This window comes from Cetorhinus maximus, chromosome 10, assembly GCF_964194155.1.
Source record: "Cetorhinus maximus chromosome 10, sCetMax3.hap1.1, whole genome shotgun sequence".
NCBI lineage: Eukaryota > Metazoa > Chordata > Chondrichthyes > Lamniformes > Cetorhinidae > Cetorhinus > Cetorhinus maximus.
This window is the reverse complement of record NC_135888.1, coordinates 118,586,971-118,608,569: the sequence shown is the minus strand read 5'-3', so window position 1 is coordinate 118,608,569 and position 21,599 is coordinate 118,586,971. Positions and strand designations below refer to the sequence as shown.

The 21,599-nt window shown below is 45.0% G+C and overlaps 1 protein-coding gene across 5 annotated transcripts in view; it reads left to right on the top strand.

The window, feature by feature from the left end:
* LOC144685974 (teneurin-2-like) overlaps positions 1-21,599 on the top strand; it is a 555,228-nt gene that overhangs the window by 494,009 nt on the left and 39,620 nt on the right. For all 5 annotated transcript variants that reach the window (XM_078551059.1, XM_078551058.1, XM_078551057.1 and 2 more), the window contains 2 exons: positions 8,384-8,527; positions 19,053-19,302. In XM_078551059.1, the coding sequence (XP_078407185.1) occupies positions 8,384-8,527; positions 19,053-19,302 (394 nt within the window). The remainder of the gene's footprint in view (positions 1-8,383; positions 8,528-19,052; positions 19,303-21,599) is intronic.

Genomic DNA, 21,599 nt, shown 5'->3' with positions numbered 1-21,599 from the left:
CAGTTGCTAATTGACCACTCATTATGCACCCTGTCCAAAATTCCTTTTCATTGCAGAAAGGAAAACTCGAGGGGTATACAACATAAAAGAAAGAACAACTTGCATTTATGTAGTATCTTTCACAACCTTGGTGTATCCTGGTGCTTTGCAGCCAGTGGTTTACTTTGCATTGTAGATAACATTATGATGTAGGAAATGTAGCAGCCAATTTGTGCATGCAAAATCCCATAAACAGCAATGAAATAATGGCCAGATAATTTGTTTGAGGGATAAATATTGGCGCCCTAGGGAGAGCTCTACTTAGAATAGTGCTATGCAACCCATTAATTCCACCTGAGAGGGTAGGCAGGACCTCAGTTTAACATCTCATCTGCAGGGCTGCATCTTCTCTCAGCATTCCACCAGAATATCAGGTTAGATAATGCACTCAAATCTCTGGAGTTAGACTTGAACTCTCAACCTTCTGATTCAGAGCCAATTAGTGCTCCTCACTGCACCACAACTGACATGCAGCCAATGAGCATCTGTTAGTTCTCTTTTTGCCCATGCCCAAAGTGAATAATGGCCTCATGCAGTGTATCTTGATTCTGTTTATTTCCCTTCTGTGTTCTCATTATCTTGCATTTGTCCATGTTAAGTGCCATTTGTCACTCATCAACCTACAATAAATGCTGACCTTGTCAGTGATATCCAGAATCTGTGAAAGAATTAAAAAGAAACCTTCCTGATCTGCTGAGGTCCTGTTATATTTAGTTTGCTGTGTCCTTGTTGTTTGAAACCTGTCCTCAGTACCATCTTCCAAATTTAGCTATGTGTGTTCTGTAAACAGCAACAACTGGATGTAAAATTTGAAAAGTAGTTTATGACTGTACGGTTAGATGCTACAAATGTGGCTCCCCCAATAGGATAGTAAATTTGTGTAGTTGAGCCACATAGTTCAGAAATACCCAGATTCAACCTCCAGCTGATCTCAGCTGCTATAGTATTAGAGGTGTTGTAATTGGTTTCAGTAATACCTGGTTAATGAGGGGAGAAAGCGTCAGCTTTTGAATGCTGTCCAGGAACTGCTGCTGGAAGTGTCTATTTCTGGATGTTAGATAAAGGGAAGGCCGGGTTCAGTTGTGAACCTTCCTGCAGCCAATCAACAGATTCTAGAAGTGAGAAAAGAAAACGTAAAATGCCGGAAATACTCAGCCGGGCTTGTGGCCTTTGCATTTTTCACAAAACCTCATCCACGGGTTGGATGAGGTTTCCAACGGTTACTAAAAAGCAATAAACATTTTTTAATATCCGTTTTTACATGTCCCTCTTCATGTGACTGAGTCACATGTGGGGACATGTTTATATCATTTGTCAAATGTTTATTTCTCATTTTAAAATTCTTCAGCTCCCTGAGGTAGCTCTGTGCCTTCACGGAGCTTTCACTCAGCGCATGTGCTCACTTCAGCACTCCCCCCGCCCCCACCACAGCAGCGCTGAGGCTCTTAGCACATTTCACGCTGGCTGGCCATTAATTGGTCAGCCAGTGTGAACTCGTGGTCGGAGCCCAATCACGGGTGGCGGTCGGTCTCGTGGCCATTCCCGGGTCCGCCCGCTGCGCCCTCCCGATGAGGGAAAATCCTGCCCCATGAAAAAAGATCGAGACAAAGGTTATGATCTAAATTTGTTGAAATTAATGTTGTGTCCAGAAGGCTACAGATTGCCAAGTTGAAAGATGAGTTGCTGTTCCTCGAACTTGTGCTCAGCTTCATTGGAACACAGGAACAGGTCAAGGACAGAAACGTCAGAGTGGGAGCAATTGAAGAATTGAAATGATAAATGACAGGAAGTTCAGGGTCAAGCTTGCGGGTTGAATGGTGGTGTTCTGCACAGCAGTCACTCGGTCTGCATGGTCTCCCTAGCATAGAGGAGCCCTACATTGTGAGCAGTGAATACAGTATGCTAAATTGGAAAAAGCACAAGTAAATTGCTCTTTCACTTGGAAGGAGTGTTTGGGGCCTTGGATGGTAAGAAAGGAGGAGGTAAAAGAACAGTTGTTGCATCTTCTGCACTTGCATGGAAAGCTGCTGTGGGGAAGAGAGGGGGAGCTGGGGATGACTGAGGAGTGGATAGATGTCACGGAGTGAACATTCCCTTCAGAATGCTGAAAAGGGAGGACGGGAAGATGTGTTTGGTGGCGGCATCACACTGGAGCTGGCGAGAAGGAAGACATATCGGAAGTGCTAGCATGGAAGATTGCATCATCTGAACAGATGTGACAGAAACAGAGAAACTGACAGAATGGAATAGAGTCCTTACAGGAAGCGAAGTGAGAGGAAGTGTAGTCAAGGTAGTTGTGTGAGTAAAATGGGCTTGTAGTGAATATTAGTTGATAGCCCATCTCCAGAAATGGAAACAGAGAAGTCAAGGAGGAAAGAGTCAGAGATGGACCAGGAGAAGGGGAGAGAAGAGTGAAAATTGGAAACAAAGTCAATGAAATGTTTTAGTTCATGGTGAAAGCAGGAAGTGACATGAATACAGTCACCAATGTACTGGAAAAAGAGATGAGGGAGGGACTGAGAGAAGGAGTGTTTCACATATCCCACAAATAGGCAGGCATCGCCAGGACCCATGAGAGTACCAAAAGCAACACCTTTTATTTGGAGGAAGTGAATGGAGTTGAAGCAGAAGTTGTTAAATGTGAGAACAAGTTCAGCCAGGTGGAGGAGGGTGATGGTAGATTAGAACTGGTTGGGCCTCCATTCAAGGAAGAAGTGGAGGGCCCTCTGACTATTCTGGTGGGGTTAGAAGTGTAAGGGGATCGGAGGCCTATGGTGAAGAGATTAAGACCAGGAAACTGGAAGCTGTTGAAATGAAAACTGGAAACTGTTGAAATGACGTAAGGCATTGGAAGAGTCACAGATTTAGGTAGGAAGAGATTGGACAAGAGGAGAAAAAGTAAAGTTGAGGTAGGAAGAAGTAAGTTCAGTGGGGCAGGAAACTTTGGGAAGGAGATAGATGTTTGGGGATGGGGGAACTACAAGGTTGCAGGCTGTGGAGAGAAGTTCTCCAGAGAAGATCTCCAGAGGTCAGTGACAGTTCTAGATACAATGGCTTGATGCTCAGTGGTGGTGTCATGGTTTAGATGGAGGGAGGAGAAAGTGTGGGAGAGTTGGCATTTGACCCCTGCTAGGTAGAGATTAGTACGCCAGACACCAATGGCATCACCTTTGTCAGTAGATTTGATGACAGTGTTAAAGTGGGACTTGAGACCGCAGAATGCTACCAGTCCAGAGAGTGATAGGTTAGAGTCAGTGAGGGAAGCAGAGAAATTGAGATGACTGATGTTATGCTGGCAGTTCTCAATGGAAAGATCTAGTAAAGGTGAAATGATGGATGGAAGGGTCCAGGTGGAGGGGGCATACTGGAGGCAGGCAAGAGAGTCCAATAAGTCAGGGGAAGACTCCTGGCCAAAGAAGTGGGTGTGGAGGCAGAGATGACAGAAAAAGAGCTCAGCATCATGCTGCACTCAAAATTCAATGAGGTGGGGGCATAAGGGAATAAAGCTGAGGCCTTTGCTCGGGAAGTGCAAAACTTACTTCTTTTGACTAAACCTCTTTGGTTCAGTTTTAAGCCTCATTCTTAAAGAATGGCCTCTTGGGTAAAATACAAGAAGAGGACTATTCCCAAGGAAGGAGTCAATGCCTTGGAAGAAAACTGACCAAAAACCTCACAAACTGTACATTTGCCGTGTTCTGCAAGCTGATGTACCTCTGATTTGGAAGGTTTTTTCATAAAATAGGGGAAATCATTATTAAATTTAAGTAAAATTAGATTCTGACTCCTCCATTGCCCCACTCCTGACATGTTTGATATTTAGTATTTGCTGAATTTTAAACCTGGTAATGAGAAACTTGCTTCCTCTGGCTAAGATACCTTTTTGAGCCCAAGTTATGACTCCAGGTAGGTGGCTGGGAGAGATGAGTTGGAAGTCCACCCGTGCTGCAGATCTCAACAAGCCTATGTTAATTCCCAGGATTCATTAGCATGCTGCCGGTTCACTTCCCACCAGGAACAAATGGGAGTCTGCTGTTGGGTCCAGGAATCATCCCCCAATATGTGACAAGGTGTAGGGAAGGGGATTCCTGGATAGTCTAATGGGAGTTGGGAGTGGGATGGGTGGGGGATGGTGAGGATGCACACTGACATTGAGATTGGAGCAGTGAATCCCAAATTGTTGTAAATCTCTGCTCCACAAAACAAATTATAAAGTTGACCATTCAAGATACCTTCATGTCCCACTCCTCCTCTGACCAGCTTCAGTTTGGCAGGAAAGCCACATAGGCTTCCTCATTCATTGCAGTCAGGGCACCCTCTGTAATTTTTAAAGAAGGGATGCACAGCTTCAGCTGAGTGCCTTTGCATCTGTTCAGCGGGAACAGGTTAAAATCAGGATTGGCACAAAGTAACTGAGAAACAGGCAGATATGTCAGTATTTTAAGTGACCATAGGCCCAGTTACCTCCAGACAGGGAGCGTTAAATTCTGGCCCTTGGAATTCTGAACTTTATTTTAATCAAGTTGATGCTGTCTATTAAATTTTAATCTAATCAAAAGAAAGGAAAAATTTGAATAAGCCCTCCACTTGTCATAGCTTCCTGTGTTATACTTGCATTTTAAGCCCTACTCCTAAGTTATCTAAAAGCCGAATTTGTCTTTGGGAAAAAAGCTTTTGATTTGAGATGAAGGATTTAATTGACTTTGCATAGCCTTACACAGAGTTGTAGATTATAGGATAACATTATGTGCATTTTGTGACATGAAGAATTAATTTTGGCAAGGTTTATTATCCTCTTCACCTGGACGGTCACCTTTTCTTCTGACCACTGCCTGCAACCTATAAAAATTACCAAAAACTTGCATATTTACCACATTGGGTCATTATGTAAAGCACATGAATGGAGAGAGTATGTGGTCTTAGATATTTTCTCTCCAGGACTAACATTAGTTGGGGGGAGGGTTCAATTGAAGGGAAGTTTAAAAAATCCAAAAGAAATGAGAGAGCAGGGGTGCTAGGTAGTGAAGAGGCAAACGGAAATCAAAGTGTGACAGGAAGGAGCAGAAAATATAAATAGAAGAGTGCAGCAGAAATTAGAACCAGAATGAGTAATAATGGTAAAAAGTCAAATATTAAGGCCCTTTATCTGAATGCACGCAGCATTCGTAACAAGATAGATGGGTTGATGGCACAAATAGAAATAAATGAATATGACTTGATAGCAATTACAGAGACATGGTTGCAGGGTGACCAAGACAGGTATTCGACGTTCTGGAAAAATAGGCTAAAAGGAAAAGGAGGTGGGGTAGCTTTGTTAATAAAGGAAAGTATCAGTGCAGTGGTGAGTAGTGCTATAGATGCAATAGATCATGATGTGGCATTAGTTTGGGTGGAAATAAGGAATGGCAAGGGGAAGAAGTCACGGGTGGGTGTTGTCTACAGGCTCCCGAAGAGTTGCCTCACTGTAGGACCAAGTATAAATTGAGAAATAATGGAGGTGTGTAAGAAGGGCGCTACAATTGTCATGGGTGATTTTAATCTGCATATTGCCTGGATAAATTAGATTGGCAGGGAAGACGAATTTGTAGAGTGCATTAGGGATTGTTTCTTAGAGCAACACGTTGCAGAACCTACCTGGGAACAGGCTATTTTAGATCTAGTAATGTGTAATGAGGTGGGATTATTAAGAGATATCATAGTGAAGGATCCTCTAGGGCATAGTGATCACAACATGGTAGAATTTCAAATTCAGTTTGAGGATGAGCAAATCGGGTCTCAAACCAGTGTCCTCAACTTAAATAAGAGCAATTACAGAGGTTATGAAGAAAGAGTTGTCTAAAGTGGGCTGGGAAAATAGACTAAGGGGAAGGTCAATGGATGAGCAGTGGCAGACATTTAAGCACATATTTCATAACGCTTAGCAAAAAATTTCTCCCGGTCAAAAAGAAGGACTCGATCAGAAGGATGAACCACCCATGGTTAACAAAGGTGGTCAAGGAGAGTATCCAATCAAAAACTAAGGCATACAAAGCAGTGAAAACTAGTGGTAGGCTGGAGGATTGGGATTTTTTTTTAGGAACCAGCAGTGGATGACTAAAAAGCTAAAAAGCTAATAAAGAGAGAGAAAATTGATTATGAAAGTAAATTAGCAAGAAATATAAAAAACAAACAGCAAGAGCTTTTACAGGTATATAAAAAGAAAGAGAGTGGCTAAAGTGAGTGTGGGACCCTTGCAGGATGCGACTGGAGAATTGATAATGGGGAACAGGGAAATGGCAGATAATTAAAACCAATATTTTGCATCGGTCTTCACGGTGGAGGACATTATAAACGTCCCAAAGATATCAGATAAGCAAGGAACTAATGGGTGGGAAAGATCTTGTAACAGTCTCTATCATGAGGGACAAAGTATTTGACAAACTAATGGGACCAAAGGCAGACAAGTCACCAAGGCCTGATGGCCTGCATCCAAGGGTTTTAAAGGAAGTGGATGCAGAGATAGTGGAAGCATTGGTCAAAATATTCCAGAACTCACTGGATTCCAGGAGGGTCCTGGCCCCTGTTCAAGAAGGGGGGAGTAAAAAGCAGGAAACTATAGGCCAGTCAGCCTAACATCTGTCGTTGGGAAAATGCTAGAGTCCATTATTAAGGAAGAAGTAGCAGGACATTTAGAAAAGCTTAACGCAATCAAACAGAGTCAACATGGTTTTGTGAAAGGGAAACCATGTTTGACAAATTTGCTAGAGTTCTTTGAGGATATAACAAGCAGAGTTGATAAAGGGGAACCGGTAGATGTAGTGTATTTGGATTTCCAGAAGGCATTCAATAAGGTGCCACACAGAAGTTTATTGCACAAATAGGAGCAAATGGTATTAGGGGTAATGTATTAGCATGGATTGAGGATTGGGTAACACACAGAAGACAGAGAGTCAGGATTAATGGGTCTTTTTCAGGTTGGAAAGACATAACTAGTGGAGTGCCGCAAGGATCAGTCCTCGGGCCCAATTATTTACTATCAATATTAATGGCTTGGAGGAGAGGGCAGAGCATAATGTATCCAAATTTGCTGACAATACAACAAATAGATGGGAGGGCATATTATGATGAAGACATAAGGAATCTGCAAGGGGATATAGATATGTTGAGTGAGCAGGCAAAAACTTGGCAGATGGAGTTGAATGTAGGAAAGTGTGAGGTCATGCACTTTGGTAGGAAGAATCAAAAGGCAGACTATTATTCAAATGGAGAGAGACTCCAAAAAAGTGCAGCACAGAGGGATCAGAGTGTTCTTGTGCGTGAAACACAAAATGTTAGAATGCAGGTGCAGCAAGTAATTAAGAAGGTAAATGGAATTTTGACCTGTATTGCTAGGGGGCTGGAGTTTAAAAATAGGGAAGTCTTGTTACAACTGTACAGGATGTTGGTGAGGCCGCATCTGGAGTACTATGTACAGTTTTGGGCTCTTTATTTAAGAAAGAATATACTGGCATTGCAGGTAGTTCAAAAGAGATTCACTAGGCTGATTCCTGGGATGAAGGGGTTGACTTATCAAGAATGTTTAAACAGGTTAGGCCTTTATTCATTAGAGTTTAGAAGAATGAGGGATTCTTATTGAAATGTACATGATTCTGAGGGAGCTTGACAAGGTAGATATTGAGAAGATATTTCTACTAGTGGGGTAATCTCGAACTAGGGGACACAGCTACAGAATAAGGGGACACTCATTTAAAACTGAAATGCAAAGGAATTTCTTCTCTCAGAGGGTAGTGAATGTCTGGAATTCTCTACCCCAGAGAGTTGTGGAGGCTAGATCATTGAAAGTACTTAAAAAGGTGATAGATAGATTTTTGAAATATCAGGGAGTTGAGGGATATGAGGAGGTGGCACAAAGAGGAGTTGAGGCCTGGATCAGATCAGCCATGATCTTACTGAATGGCAGAGCAGGCTTGAGGGGCCGAATGGCCTACTCCTGCTCCTATTTCTTATGTCCTAAGCATTTTGATATTTCTATTTTGTCTTTTATTGGATCAATAAACTCCCTAAACATAACAAATATGGAACTCACATTTTTTATCCAACAGAGCAGGCAAGCAACCAATTTTGTACCAGACTTCAGTCATTTCAGGAACTAGCAAGAGTAGAAAGTTTGTTTACGAATGTTTCTATCTTCCTTTATATTCTCCATGTCATCTTACGTAGGCTTCTAGCGATTTATTAATTTTTGCTGAATCACAATGGGAAGAGGAAGAGAAAGCAGGACAGATGTACTGTGAATTTTGTTGCACTATTATGATTGTGCAAATGGCAAATATTGTAAATTAAATTTCCTCTGCTTGTTTCTTTCCAGTGTCTGTTGGATACGAATATGAGTCCTGTCCAAATCTTATACTATGGGAGAAGAGAACTGCCCTGCTGCAGGGCTATGAACTGGATCCATCCAACCTGGGGGGTTGGTCACTGGATAAGCACCACGCATTGAATGTGAAAAGTGGTGGGTTGGCCAATTTCTAATAGCTTGCTCGACACGATTTCTTGTAATGCACATTCATTTCAAATACCTATTATGCTGTGACAATTTAATTTGGATTCTGATGGATTTTACAACTATTTTCATTTCATATGGTGGACATAATTACGTTTTGAGAGGAAAATCATGAATATTTTCAGCACACAAGGAGGCCATTCAGCCCATCATGTTTGTCCTAACTTTGCAGTAGCAGTCCGAAACGAATCCCACTGTCCTGAATTCTCCCTATGATTGTGTATCTCCCTCTGCTTCAAATATTTATCTGCTGTTCTCTTAGAAGGTGCTATAGACTCTGCCCTGCACTCTCCCTGTGGCAAAGCATTCATGAAAACCATTGCATGCATCAACAATTCTCTATGCAACGGAATTTCTCCATCGTCTCTCCTTCCTCATAGTAGAAATTTAAAATTGCTGACCAACTTATCCCCAAACAGAGGAAGTGGTCTTCCTGAGTTCATCATCATGATTTTTTAAAAACCTTATAAATCTCCTTGTAGTGTAGAACCAGAGAAGGGAAACGGATGGAATTTTATGTCCCCCCTACCCCTGAGGCAAGAGGTGCCGTTAAATCAGGCAGAAAACCTGTCGCCTTCCCAGCTCCCCGCTTTGAAGTCAGGATGGGAAAGGTCAAAGTCAGCTTTCAAGGTCAGCCAATTGAGCCCTTAAGGGACCAATTATTGAATCAGTGGCGGGGAGGGCCCATGTCTCGTTGGCAGACCAGCATTGGCAGCCTGCCTGTGGACTGGGCTCCTTCCTGATTGGGCAACATTTGTCCAATGTAAAGCCCCATAGCGACAAGGGCCGCCCCCCCATAGGAAGATCTCCTCGCCCAACCCCATGCTCCACACTGGCCCCATTCCCCCACCCCGCTGAATGACCGGGGCCTGCCCTACTTACCTCTCTTACCTTTTACTTACCTCACTGACCTCTCCTCCAGGACTTTCAAGGCTGTTCTTCCCAAGACTACTCGGTGACATTGCTGGGTCTGAAGAGCTGCCAGCCATCTAATTGGCCATCAGCACTTGGGGGTGAGATCCTCACCCTGAGGGCCTTGGGAACCCTGATGGCAGGCAGGTACATGCCTCATTGGGGTTTAATCCCGTCAGGGCTCCCGGAAATGATCACTGTGGGGTTGTCACCAGCTCTCCAGTCAGTGGATGGGTTTATATAAGGTTTACGCAGTCAGGGTTGCTCCTCAAAGGCAGAAACCACCAGGAGTGAAGAACATGGTCATGTTTCCACAAATCCAAGATGATAGTGGAAAATAAGCCTCTCGCAGCCATATCAATTGTCATTGCCAGATTAATATATATAGAATATTTCATTTGAGGGTATAAATGATGATGTAAGCTTCAAAGTGCTAAATCAAATCTGCCTCAGTTCAAGTTCCAGTGGTGTGGAATTATTGCTAATGTTTCCACACCCTCAATCGAGATTCATGGGGCAGATGTTTTACTGACCTGATCCATAGGGAGTGGATCAGTCAAATAGTTGGGGGGAACCTGCAATTCAGGATTCCTCATACACAGTGGAGTTTTGCCCTGACCATTGTGTCAGTAACGTCATTGATTGGTTCCCCCTGGAAGCTAGCCTGATTGACAAGCTGGGTCTGTAGTCAAGTGGTGGGGGTGTGGGGGCTGTGAAGGGAGGTTAGAAGGATCGATCAGAGAGGAAGGAGGGATCAATTGGGAGGAAGGGGGTAAATTTGAGTAGGGAGGGAGTGGTTGATCAGAGGGGGTGGGAATTGATCGGGAGGAGGCTGGTGTGGGGGGGTCACGGGGCAAAAGGGGAGTTGATTGGGTGGTGGTGGGCTGTTGATCCCTAGAGTGGAGAGCCCCGACCTCATGGTGGATGGGATAAGAGGCCTGGTGAGCTAGGAGGTATCAGAGGGCTCAGGTGGGTGAAAGTTCCCTGGATTAGGAGTTTGGTAGTGGTGGTGGAACAATGGGGCTTGGTCGGGGGCAAGTGGTGAGTGATGTGCGGGTATAAGATTAGAGGCTTTGTGGTGGATAGAAAAAGTCATTGAGTGTGGTGTCCAATCATGGAGGCTTTGTAGACAGGCACCTGGATCCAGGAGGTACGTATGAAGACAATTAACTCCTGAATCCACCAGGTCCTTGGTCAAATCCACAAATGGAAAGGTTGGAGGTGAGTTTGATCAGGAGACAGATTTTTGAGATTTTAACCCCTCACCCAACTCAAACCGCACTCTCCCACCTCATTTTCTTTTAGGTTAAAATTCAGCCCATAGAGTTGTTTATCTTAATAATTTTCAAGCTCAATGCCTGCTGAGTTTATCAACACTGATCACCCTAATGGATGCACCATGCCTCATGGCTTTCACGAGCCTTCCAGGCCTACATCCTGCCTTACATTTCACCTCCAATCTCATACTGCCTGACATGCCTCCATGTCACCTTTTCTATTCCCTTCCAGCACAATACGCCTTTATAAATACGTCTACATACAAGATCACACAGGACAATTGCACATGAGAAAGCTATTAGTCCTTCTTGAAAAGAGAGTTAAAGGCATGCAACATTTGAAACAAAATGGATGAGTTGTTAACACAGATAGAAATAAATATTTTTGCCCTAATAGCCATTATGGAGGCATGGCTGCAGGCTGACCAAGGCTAGGACCTGAATATTGAAGGAAATTTGACATTTCAAAAAGACTGGAAACTGGGAAAAGGTGGTGGAGTAGCTCTGTTAATAAAGGATGTCATTAGTAGAGTAGTGAGAGATGACCTTAGCTCAAAAGAGCAAAATATAGAATCAATTTGAGTAGAGATAAAAAATAGGAAAGGTAAGAGAGGTCACTTGTGGGAGTACTTTATAGGCATCCAAACAATAGTTACACTGTAGGTCAGAGTAAACATGAAGAATTAAATGGGGCGTGTAATAAAGGTACTATAATAATAATGGGTGACTTCAATATACTTGTAGATTGAGTGAATCAGATTGGCCAAGGTAGCCTGGAAAATGAGTTCAGGACAATTTCTTAGAGCAATACATTTTAGGACCAACCAGGGAATGAGCTATTCTAGACCTGGTGATGTGCAATGAGATGGGATCGATTAATAGCCTCATAGTAAAGGAGCCTCTAGGCAACAGTGATCATAACACATGATAGAATTTCACGTTCAGTTTCAAGGTGAGAAGTATTGGTCTAAGGCTAGTGTTCTATATCTAAATATAGGTAATTATAAGCGTATGAAGGCAAAGCTGACTAAAGTGAACTAGGTTAAAAGGTAGGGCAGTAGAGATACAGCAGCAGACTTTTAAGGAGATATTTAATAACACTCAGCAAAGATTTATCCCAGTGAGGAAGAAAGACTCTTTGAGAATGATGCATCATCCATGGCTACACAAGTAAGTTAAGGATCATATCAAATTGAAATAAACCCTGTAAAAATCGGTGAAAGATTCTTGATAGGTCAGAAGATTGGACAGATTTCAAGGACTAGCAAAGAGTGACTAGAAAAAAGTAAAGAGGGAGAAAGCAGAGTATGAGTGAAAGATAGCTAGAAATATAAAAACAGGTAGTAAGAGTTTTTACAAGTATTTAAATAGGAAAAGAGTAACTAAAGTGAGTGTTGGTCCTCTAGAGAGTGAGTCTGGGGAGATAATAATGGAAAAGAAGGAAGTTACAGATGCGTTAGGCCAGGTATTTTGTGTCTTTCTTCTGTGTAGAAAACTTAGAAAACTTCCCAAAGTTACTTGAAAATGAAGAGCTGAAAGAGAGGGAGGAACTTAAAACAATTACAATCACCAGGGAAAAAGTACCAGGAAATCGATTAGACCTAAAGGCTGACAAATCCCCAAAATCTGATGACCTGCATCCTAGGGTCTTAAAAGAAGGGCTGTAGAGATAGTAAAGGTGTTAATTATAATCTTCCAAAATTCCTTAGCTTCTGGAAGGGTCCCAGTGGATTGGAAATGGCAAATGTTACACCTTTATTCAAGAAAGGAGGGATACAGAAAGCAGGAAACTATAGGCCAGTTGGCCTAACACCTGTCAGAGGGAAATTGCTAGAATTATTAAAGAAGTTATAGCAGGATACTTGGAAAACCATAATGGGATCAGGTCAAGTCAACGAGCAGAATCATCCCAGATTTCACTAAGTGCGGTAGCGGGCGGGTAAAACAACATTTTAGCCGGCGGCTGCAATGGTGGCTTTTCACGCCGTATCATCCCAAACGTACCACATTAATTATACATTCCCGGGAAACACACCGTTTCCATGGCAGCCGGACTTTCATTTGCCCGCCACGGCATCACCTTTTCCTTCATCACGCTAGGCGTCCTTCAAAAGAGGACAGCCACCCAGTGCCACAAGAGGATGAATGACCTCCTCTGTTCCACCAAGGTAAGTCACTCTTACCATCACTTTTAACTCACACACTCACAAATCCATCACACATCCACAGGGCCCTCACTCACTCCCGGTTCAAGGGACATCATTATTCACTCACACACATTGTCCTCATCCCATCCATGGGACAACTCACCACCCATGCACACCAGGCATACTTATCATCTGGCCTGGCAGGCATCCTGCTTGCACTTTCGCCATCTCTATTCGTGCAGGACAAGCTGGCACACGACAAGAGGGAGAGGTCACAGACCAGTGGAGGAATGTCTGAAATCAAGGTCCTCACAGACTTTGAAAATAGAGCTATCCAACTGGCTTGTGACAATCTGGATCGTTCCTGTGCTGATGGTGAGATCAGCGGTGCTCTACCAAGTGAGGATCCAGCAGTGCAACATCCATCAGACAACCATGCTGAGAGTGATGTGTCCTGTTTCACAGGCCACCGCCATGCACTAATTATATCCCCTTGCTTCCGCAGGCACATCTGGGAAACAGCTGATGGAGCCCACAACCCAGGGCCTCTAATCAAGCCCCAAGAAACCTCTGAAGAGGAATCTGGAGGCACCCTCCTTGATGTCCCGTCACAGCACTCACCCACACCCTCCACCAGCGCAGAGACACACACCTTGGAGGGACTTAGCTTTAGAGTAGCCTTTGGATCACAATCTGGTGAGCACATCGCACTGTCTGATCCACCGTAGGCGGCAGCAGGAACTTTTCAAGTGTCTGGCACTCGGAGGACTGCTGGAGGCAAGACACTTGCTGAGTCCGAGTCAGATGACGAGTCTCTGGATTTGGTCATGTCATAGTTGCTGGAGTTGCAAAGGCAAGCTCGGGAACATAAGGAAGGGTTGTCCACTGCACTTCTCAGATTGCAAGGTACAATGGAGGGGTCCTTCTGTCTTCAGGCTGCGGTGATAGTGCTGGCATTGCAATGCACAGAGGTCAACACTGGTAGGATGGCGGCCGCCATGGAGACATTGGTCCAGGACATCGCTCCTGTACTGTTGCTCGGACTCATCTCCATTGCTGACGCCATAATTGGCCTCCAACAGTGCGTATGCAAGAGGGTGCGGGGCAGCTCGATCTCACTCCAGCTACCCTTTCTCCTCAAGGAGTCAGCCTGGGGCCCTTGGGCACCCATAGGGAGGAGGATCAGCAGGTGTACCCCCTGAGGCCATCCATCCAGTTGACTCTGGGAGTGCCCGGCCCTTCCGAATCCCCTCTTCCTGTAACCTCAGCAGCTCCAGCTCCACAGGTGGAGGAGGGTGCCACTGCCACAGGACCCTGAAAGCAGGCCGGGGCCCTCCAGGTCTCTGCCCTCCAGAGGACACCCACCAAGGTCATTAAAGACTGGGCGTAGCAGTCAACAGGCTGCCTCCACCTCCACTGTGGATGTCTGGGAAGCACCATGACATAGTGACAGGGTTAGGAAAGTTAAGAAAATGTAGTTGCACAGCCTGGGCCAAGGGTTAATCACTTGTACATACCATTCATTATTGTCAATAACCTCCCAAGAATGTCTCCCTGCCTATGACTCCTTTTATTGATGAGCAATGTTCACGTCACTCAGATGTGAAACCTTTCTGCACAAGATAAAGGCAGGTATCTCAGTCCAGGGCTTCTGCCCTCAGCTTTGTGCATCCTTCAGACCAGTGATGGTCTGGCCTCAAGCTCCCTGGACAGTGCTTGTCATTGCTGCCAGAATGTTGTGGGCAGGCGTTCTCTCTGTATGCTCTCAGCACTTTTAAGGTGGGGCTGGCCCCCATCCCTTCAGCATCTGCGACTAGAGGCGCTGTGCTCCTGAAGGGGTCAGGTGCTGAATGCAGACAAAGGATCAGATGCTTTTAAAGTTTCTTGGCTGCATCTCTATGATATGACCCTGATCACAGAGTGCAAGTGAGTTGCCCTCGGCCAGGCAGGAGTCAAACGTTCTCAGAGGTTATGTGAAAATCTATGGAGTGTCCTCATTGCATGCCATCATCACCCTCCTGCAACTGGGTGATTATTAGGGTCTCCACTGCGTCTCCATGACAGGGTCACAGAGGGTATGTGCGTTGCCATAAGCCAGACTAGACTCAAATATTCATAGATTCAATGTGAGGATCTACGGTGTCTCCTCACTGCATGTCATCATTATCCTCCACAAATCTTGCAGCTCTGAGGGCCTCCCGAGTGCGCCTGCCTCATCTGGCCAGTGTGAGGGCCTCATTCCAGCTATCGTTGTTTTCAAGGACCTCCTCAATCTCAGCCCCATCAGCGTCCTCCTAATTGGAGGAGACCTCCAGGTCCTCCATCTCCTCCTCAGCCAACTCCTTTCCCCGTTGCAGCGCCAGGTTGTAAAGAATGCAGCAGATGACGACGATGCATGACACCCTCTGCAGACTATATTGCAGGGCTCCACCAGACCGGTCCAGGTACCGGAACCTCATTTCCAGCAGTCTGATGGTCTGCTCCACTAAGTTGTGTGTTGCAGCATGAGCCTCATTATACCATCCCTCTGCTGCAGTCTGAGGCTGCCACACAGTGTCATCAGCCACAGCCTCTGTAGGTAGCCCTTGTCCCCAAGGAGCCAACCCTGCAGCTTCTGAGGATCCTGGAAGACTTCAGAGATCTGTGACCAACTGAGAATGTAGAAGTTGTGCACAGTGCCTGGAAACCGTGCACAGACCTGCCAGATGCGTTTGTGGTGGTTGCACACCAGGTGCACATTCAGCAAATGGAATCCCTTGCGGTTGACATAGTTGCCCGTGTGTTGCGACGGAGATCTGAGCGCCACGTGAGTGCAGTCAATGGCACCCTGCACCTGTGGGGAACCTGAGATCTGGGCAAATCCAATCACTCTTGCATCCTGGCTGTCCTGGTCCCGGTCAAAATGCACAAAGTTTTGTGCCCTCGCAAAGATGGCATCCATGGCCTCATGGATACATTTGTGGGTGGAGGCTTCTGATAACCCACAGAAATCACCTATGGAGCCCGGAAAGGAGCCAATGGCCTAGAAATTGAGTGTCGCTGTCACTTTCATGGACACTGGCAGTGGATGCCCTCCCTGCCAAATCCTGAAGCAGCTGGCAGATGTGACCGACCAGTTCCCTAGACATGCTGAGAACATTGGTTCTCAGTCATCTGCAGGAATGAAAGGCGGCATGTATAGACTCTGGGTCTAGCTAGGTGCCAACCAGCAATGGCTCGGTGTGGCTCTTCGGCGGTGTGTGCGGGAGCCTGAGCCTCCCTTCTTCCAGAAGGTGCTGCCCCTCCCTCTGCACAGCCAGATACCTCAGTCACTCCCTTCTCCGTCATCTTCACTCTCTGTAAGCCACAAAGCAAACAGCTAGGTCAGCAGACTCCATGATCCTGATGTATTCTTCCTGCAGGATGAAAAAGAGAGACACATGGGTGTACTAAAAACCTGTCTTGGTTAAGTCAGATGGCCCCTTAAAGCATCCCAGAGAGTGCTGGCCACCACTTGGATGGCCAGAGATTAGTGCACTACATGGCTGCCTGAAACCCCACCCATCTCCACCCAACTGATTGGCGGCAGCTTTGCCCAGTGGACTACATGCTGTGCTCTCAGCTCAGGCGCAGGCATTCTCCTAACCTGCAATGCAAGGCTGCACTGTTAGCTTGAACCCTTAGGGAGACTGGCCCAAACCAGAATGATGACATTGCAAGGGGCTGTGAACACCTCCACCAGTGACTCCTCCATGGCCAGCTTTAGCAAGGGGATTGTACAACATGTCAGTCATCCAACTGTTCTGCAGTCCCCTAAAATGTTCATTACTTTGCAGCCTGTGCCTGAGTTGTTTAAAGCTCTGGAGCACTTGGTGGCACTTTGATGCCTCTGTAATACTTGAGTGGGCAGAGAAGCTAGAGGCCCAACTCCAGTCATATCAGTATGGCTATACCTGAACTGTCTCAGCTGCAGAGAGATGGTCACTTTATACAAGGTGTCCCTAATGCGTGGCCTCTTCCCTTGCCTACCAGCCCCCACCCCCACAACCCTGCATGTGCTTGTGCGCTACCTTCAACCGCAGGGCAGCCCTTGCCCCCCCACACCCCCAAGTCGCCTCTTTCCTCAATCACAGAGCAGCCCTTGCCCTCTCCCTCAAGTTGTTTCAACCGCAGGGCAGCCCTTGCTCCCGCGCCCCCCCCCCACCCCTCTCAAGTCACCTCGACCGCCATGCAGCCCTTGCGCCCACCCCAACTCACCTCAACCTTGAAGTCAAACAGGAGACCTGGGCAAGCGCTTCACAACGTTACTGCGTACTCACCTCCGAGTTTCCCTCAAAGTGCAGCCTGCCAAGTGTATGCCTTTGATATGCTGTTGTGAAACACTTTGGTGTGCTATCACGCCAACATGGGCGGACAATCCAGCGGGCAGGATGATTCCAACAGACTGGCCTAATAATGAAATGCTGATGTATTACAATGAGGTTCCTGATGTCTGATGGTGAGAAATGCGGCCCACCATCGGCGAGCGAAGTGGATGATTGCAAACTGGTTTCACAAAGTCATGAATCCAATTTTTGGCCTTCTTGCCATATTGTCCACTCACGCCACCGAGCACACCCAATGCCAGTGGGCACGAAAAATCCCGGCCAACACCGTTTTATGAAAGGTGAATCGCGTTTAACTAATTTATTAGAGTTCTTTTAGGAAGTAACTAGCAAGTCAGTTACAGGGGAACCTAGAGATGTGGTGTAGTTGGATTTTCAAAGGCATTTGATAAGGTGCCACATCAAAGGTGTGTCACAAAATAAGAGCTCATCATGCAGAGGGTTATATATCAGCATGGATAAAGGATTGGTTTGTTAACAGAAAGCAGAGAATGGGGATAAATAGGTCCTTTTTGGGTTGGCAAGCTCTAATTGCTACAGGGATCAGTGCTGGGGCCTCAACTATTTACAATCGATATCAATGATTCAGATGAAGGGACCAAATGTATGGTCGCTAAATTTGCCAATGACACCAAGATAGGTAGGAAACTAAGTTGTCATGAGGAGGCATAGCGTCTACAAAGAGAAGTGGAGTATTGGCACTGGGGAATGGAATTTAGAAGTAGGGAAGTTTTACTGCACTTGCACAGGGCTTTGGTGAGACCACATCTGGTGTACTGTGTACAGTTTGGTCCTATTTGGAAAAGGATAAAACTGCATTAGGAGCAGCTCAGAGAAGGTTGCAGGGATGAAGGGCTTATTTTTTGAAGAAGGATTGAAGAAGGATTGAACAGGTTGGGCTTATAGCCACTGGAGTTTAGAAGAATGAGAGGTGATCTCATTGAAACATATGAGATCCTGAGGTGACTTGATAGAGTGGATACCAGGAGGATACTTCCTCTTGTGGGTGAGACTAGAACTAGGGGACACAGTTTAAGAACAGAAGGTCTCCTTTTTAAGACAGAAATGAGGAGATTTTTTTTTCTCCCCAGACGGGCCGAATGGCTTACTTCTGCTCCTAAGTCCTATGTTCCTATGTCTTATGTCTTAATTCATCCATCCAGGAAGTCCCTTCCGCACCTGCTGATCGGTACATCTAATTGTTATTTAAATGCTTTTAGTGGCAGAAAGGATGTCATTATTATTGGTACAAGTAAATAAGACTGTATAAGCACTATGTCTTAATGAGACAGGTTGAATGCCCCAGTTGTTTTTTCTTATCCTTCTATTATGTTTGTATGTAACTCACAGCTTTTACACTGGAGACTAGCCTCATAGGCCTTCTCTGCACTGCTTCTGAATGCCTCCCTTGTTTCCCTGAAACAAGATCTGGGCACTGTAGTCAAGGAGTAGTTTAACCAGAGAACTAATTGACCAAGAGTGATTTAAGTCACAAGGATAATGCATGTCATCAGTCTTCATGTGCATTCTTTTTTGACTGAATGCTATAAATAGAAAAAACAACTTGAGAATGGTGGGATGCTATACAAAGATTCAACCCCATAATTCACTCCCCTCAACCCCAACCTCTGCAGTCTTCTCCTCCTCCTGCCTCCTCCAAGGCTTCTGAAAACATATTTTGCAATAAACCCTATAAGCCTCTGGCATTCATTTTGTTCAGGTAAATGCTCATTGCAGAATGTTAAAGCTCACCCACTCTCGCTCTCCTCGCCAGGTGTCTTGCACAAAGGAAATGGCGAAAACCAGTTTCTATCCCAACAGCCAGCGGTGATCAAAAGCATCATGGGAAATGGACGCAGACGAAGCATCTCCTGCCCCAGTTGCAATGGTCTTGCTGATGGAAACAAGCTACTGGCTCCTGTGGCCTTGGCTGTTGGTATAGACGGCAGTCTATACATTGGAGATTTCAACTTTATCAGACGTGTTTTTCCTGCCAAGAATGTCACCAGTATCCTGGAGTTGAGGTAGGAGACGTGGTAATAAATCCCTGTCACCTGGAGATTTCTGGTCTGCTGCATTATTGGCTGGAGCACTATGACTGAATTCCCCTTTGATTATATCCAGAATCCAAGCTGAACACTCAAGGACACCCAGCATTCATTACACAATGCCATGTTACTTGTTAGAATTGCTGTTGCTATTTCTTCTTTATCATTATCATTTTAAGTTATTTATTTGATTAACCCAACTGATTTCTAACTCATGGAGCTCCCATAATTTTGGTAATTTTTAATTCAGAATACAAATCTTTCACTTTTTCCAACTTTCCCCCCTCTCCAGCCCACAAAAAAAGACCCTATAAAAACAATAAGCTGAACATTTAGCAGAAGGTTATTCCTGAAAACCAGAACCTGGCTTAAGCAGCAGTTTTCACTTAGGACTATGCCAATAGTCCCAAATCAAACATGAATGGTTATTATTTAAAATAATGTGTACTGGGGAACATAGATTAATGGTCCCTGTAACCTCCTCCTAGCAGCAGTTGTGAATGACGTTGAAATGCGTAAGCTGTGTTTGATTCCAGATAATTTTTAGAAAGTTGACTGATTTTCCATTATGCTATACTTTTCTGTAACAGTAACTATATGAGCAGCTCAAAAACCCATCTATCTAAAAGTTCAAATATAATGGTTACTTTATTGTGGAATTGTAAACTAGCAGATCATCCGTCCTTTCAAAATTATGAAGAAAGAAGCTGACAAGTCACATTGCACACAGAAAATCACCTTCTGATATGACAAGAGCACTTTCCTTTCAAATCCCACTGTTGTTCTTTAGTCATAAAACTGTATTCAGATCTATATAAAGGAGCCTATTAAATAGCCATCTCTTGGGAAATGAAGGTAATTTAAGTAGGAAATAAATGGGTGTGATATTTTCAGCAACTTCTAGTAAAGTAAAATTCAGATCCATATTATTTCAGCTCAAGTGACAAAATTCAATTACAGAAGCCTAATATCCTTTGCTATCCACCCTGAGACCCATTACTAGCAAAACAAAACAACCAAAGGATCTCATTAAAACTCCCCCTTCCTCTTCATTTGTGTTTCTATAAAATCATATCCTGGAATGCATTCATGGAAGTTACATACCTGGAACTTATCATAGTGTCCTAACTTGTACCAAAGTTCTGTATTCGCTGATCTACATCAGCTCCCAGACTGCCAATGCCTTGATTTTGCAATTCTCATTCTTGTTTTCAAATCACTCCATGGCCCCGGCTTTCTGTATTTCAGTAACCTCTAACCCTACAACCCTCTGAGGTATCTGCACTCCTCCAATTCTGGCCTCTTGAGCACCCCCAATTTTAGTCACATCTCCATTGGTGGTCATGCCTTCAGCTACCTCAGCCCTAAGGCCTAACATTCCCTGCCTAATTCTCGCAACCACATTACATCTCTCTACTCCTTTAAGGTGCTCCTTAAAACCTACCTCTTGGACCAAGCTTTTTGGTCACCTCTCCCAATCCATTTGGCTAGCAGCTCCATCACTCCCAGCAGCAGTGGGTGCTGCTGGGACTGCAGGAAGAAGGCCGAAGAGGGTCATGGGTGCCCCAAGGTGTCCTGGGGTTTTATGGTGGGGAGAGACCCCAGACCCTGGGTAGAGGGGGCAGGGGTGCTGGGTTATGTCTGGTAGGTGGTGCAGAAGAAAGGGGTTTTGACATCTTGGGGGGTGCCCCAATGCATGCAGGGCAGCCCCCAAATGAGATGCCCCTTTTCCTTCCTGTCTTTGTTCATGTTGGCGTTTAAAATAGGCCAGACCACTCCTGCCTGAGTGCCCACACAAACTGTATTTTGGCTTGGGCAGCATATTATTTAGGTTAATAGAAACATAGAAACATAGAAAATGGGAGCAGGAGTAGGCCATTCGGTCCTTCAAGCCAGCTCTGCCATTCAATATGATCATGGCTGATCTTCCAACTCAACGCCTTACTCCCACTCTCTCCCCATACCCCTTGATGCATTTAGAATCTATAAATCTATTTCCTTCTTAAATATATTCAGTGACTTGGCCTTTATGGCCTTCTGCGGTGGAGAATTCCATAGGTTCACTACCCTCTGAGTGAAGATTTTCTCCTCATCTCAGTCCTAAATGGCCTGCTCTGTATCTTAAAACTGTGACCCCTTGTTCTAGACCCCCCCAGCCAGAGGAAACATCATCCCTGCATCCAATCTGTCCAGCCCTGTCAGAATTTTTACATTTCAATGAGATCCCCTCTCATTCTTCTAAACTCCAGTGAATACAGGCCTAGTCGACCCAG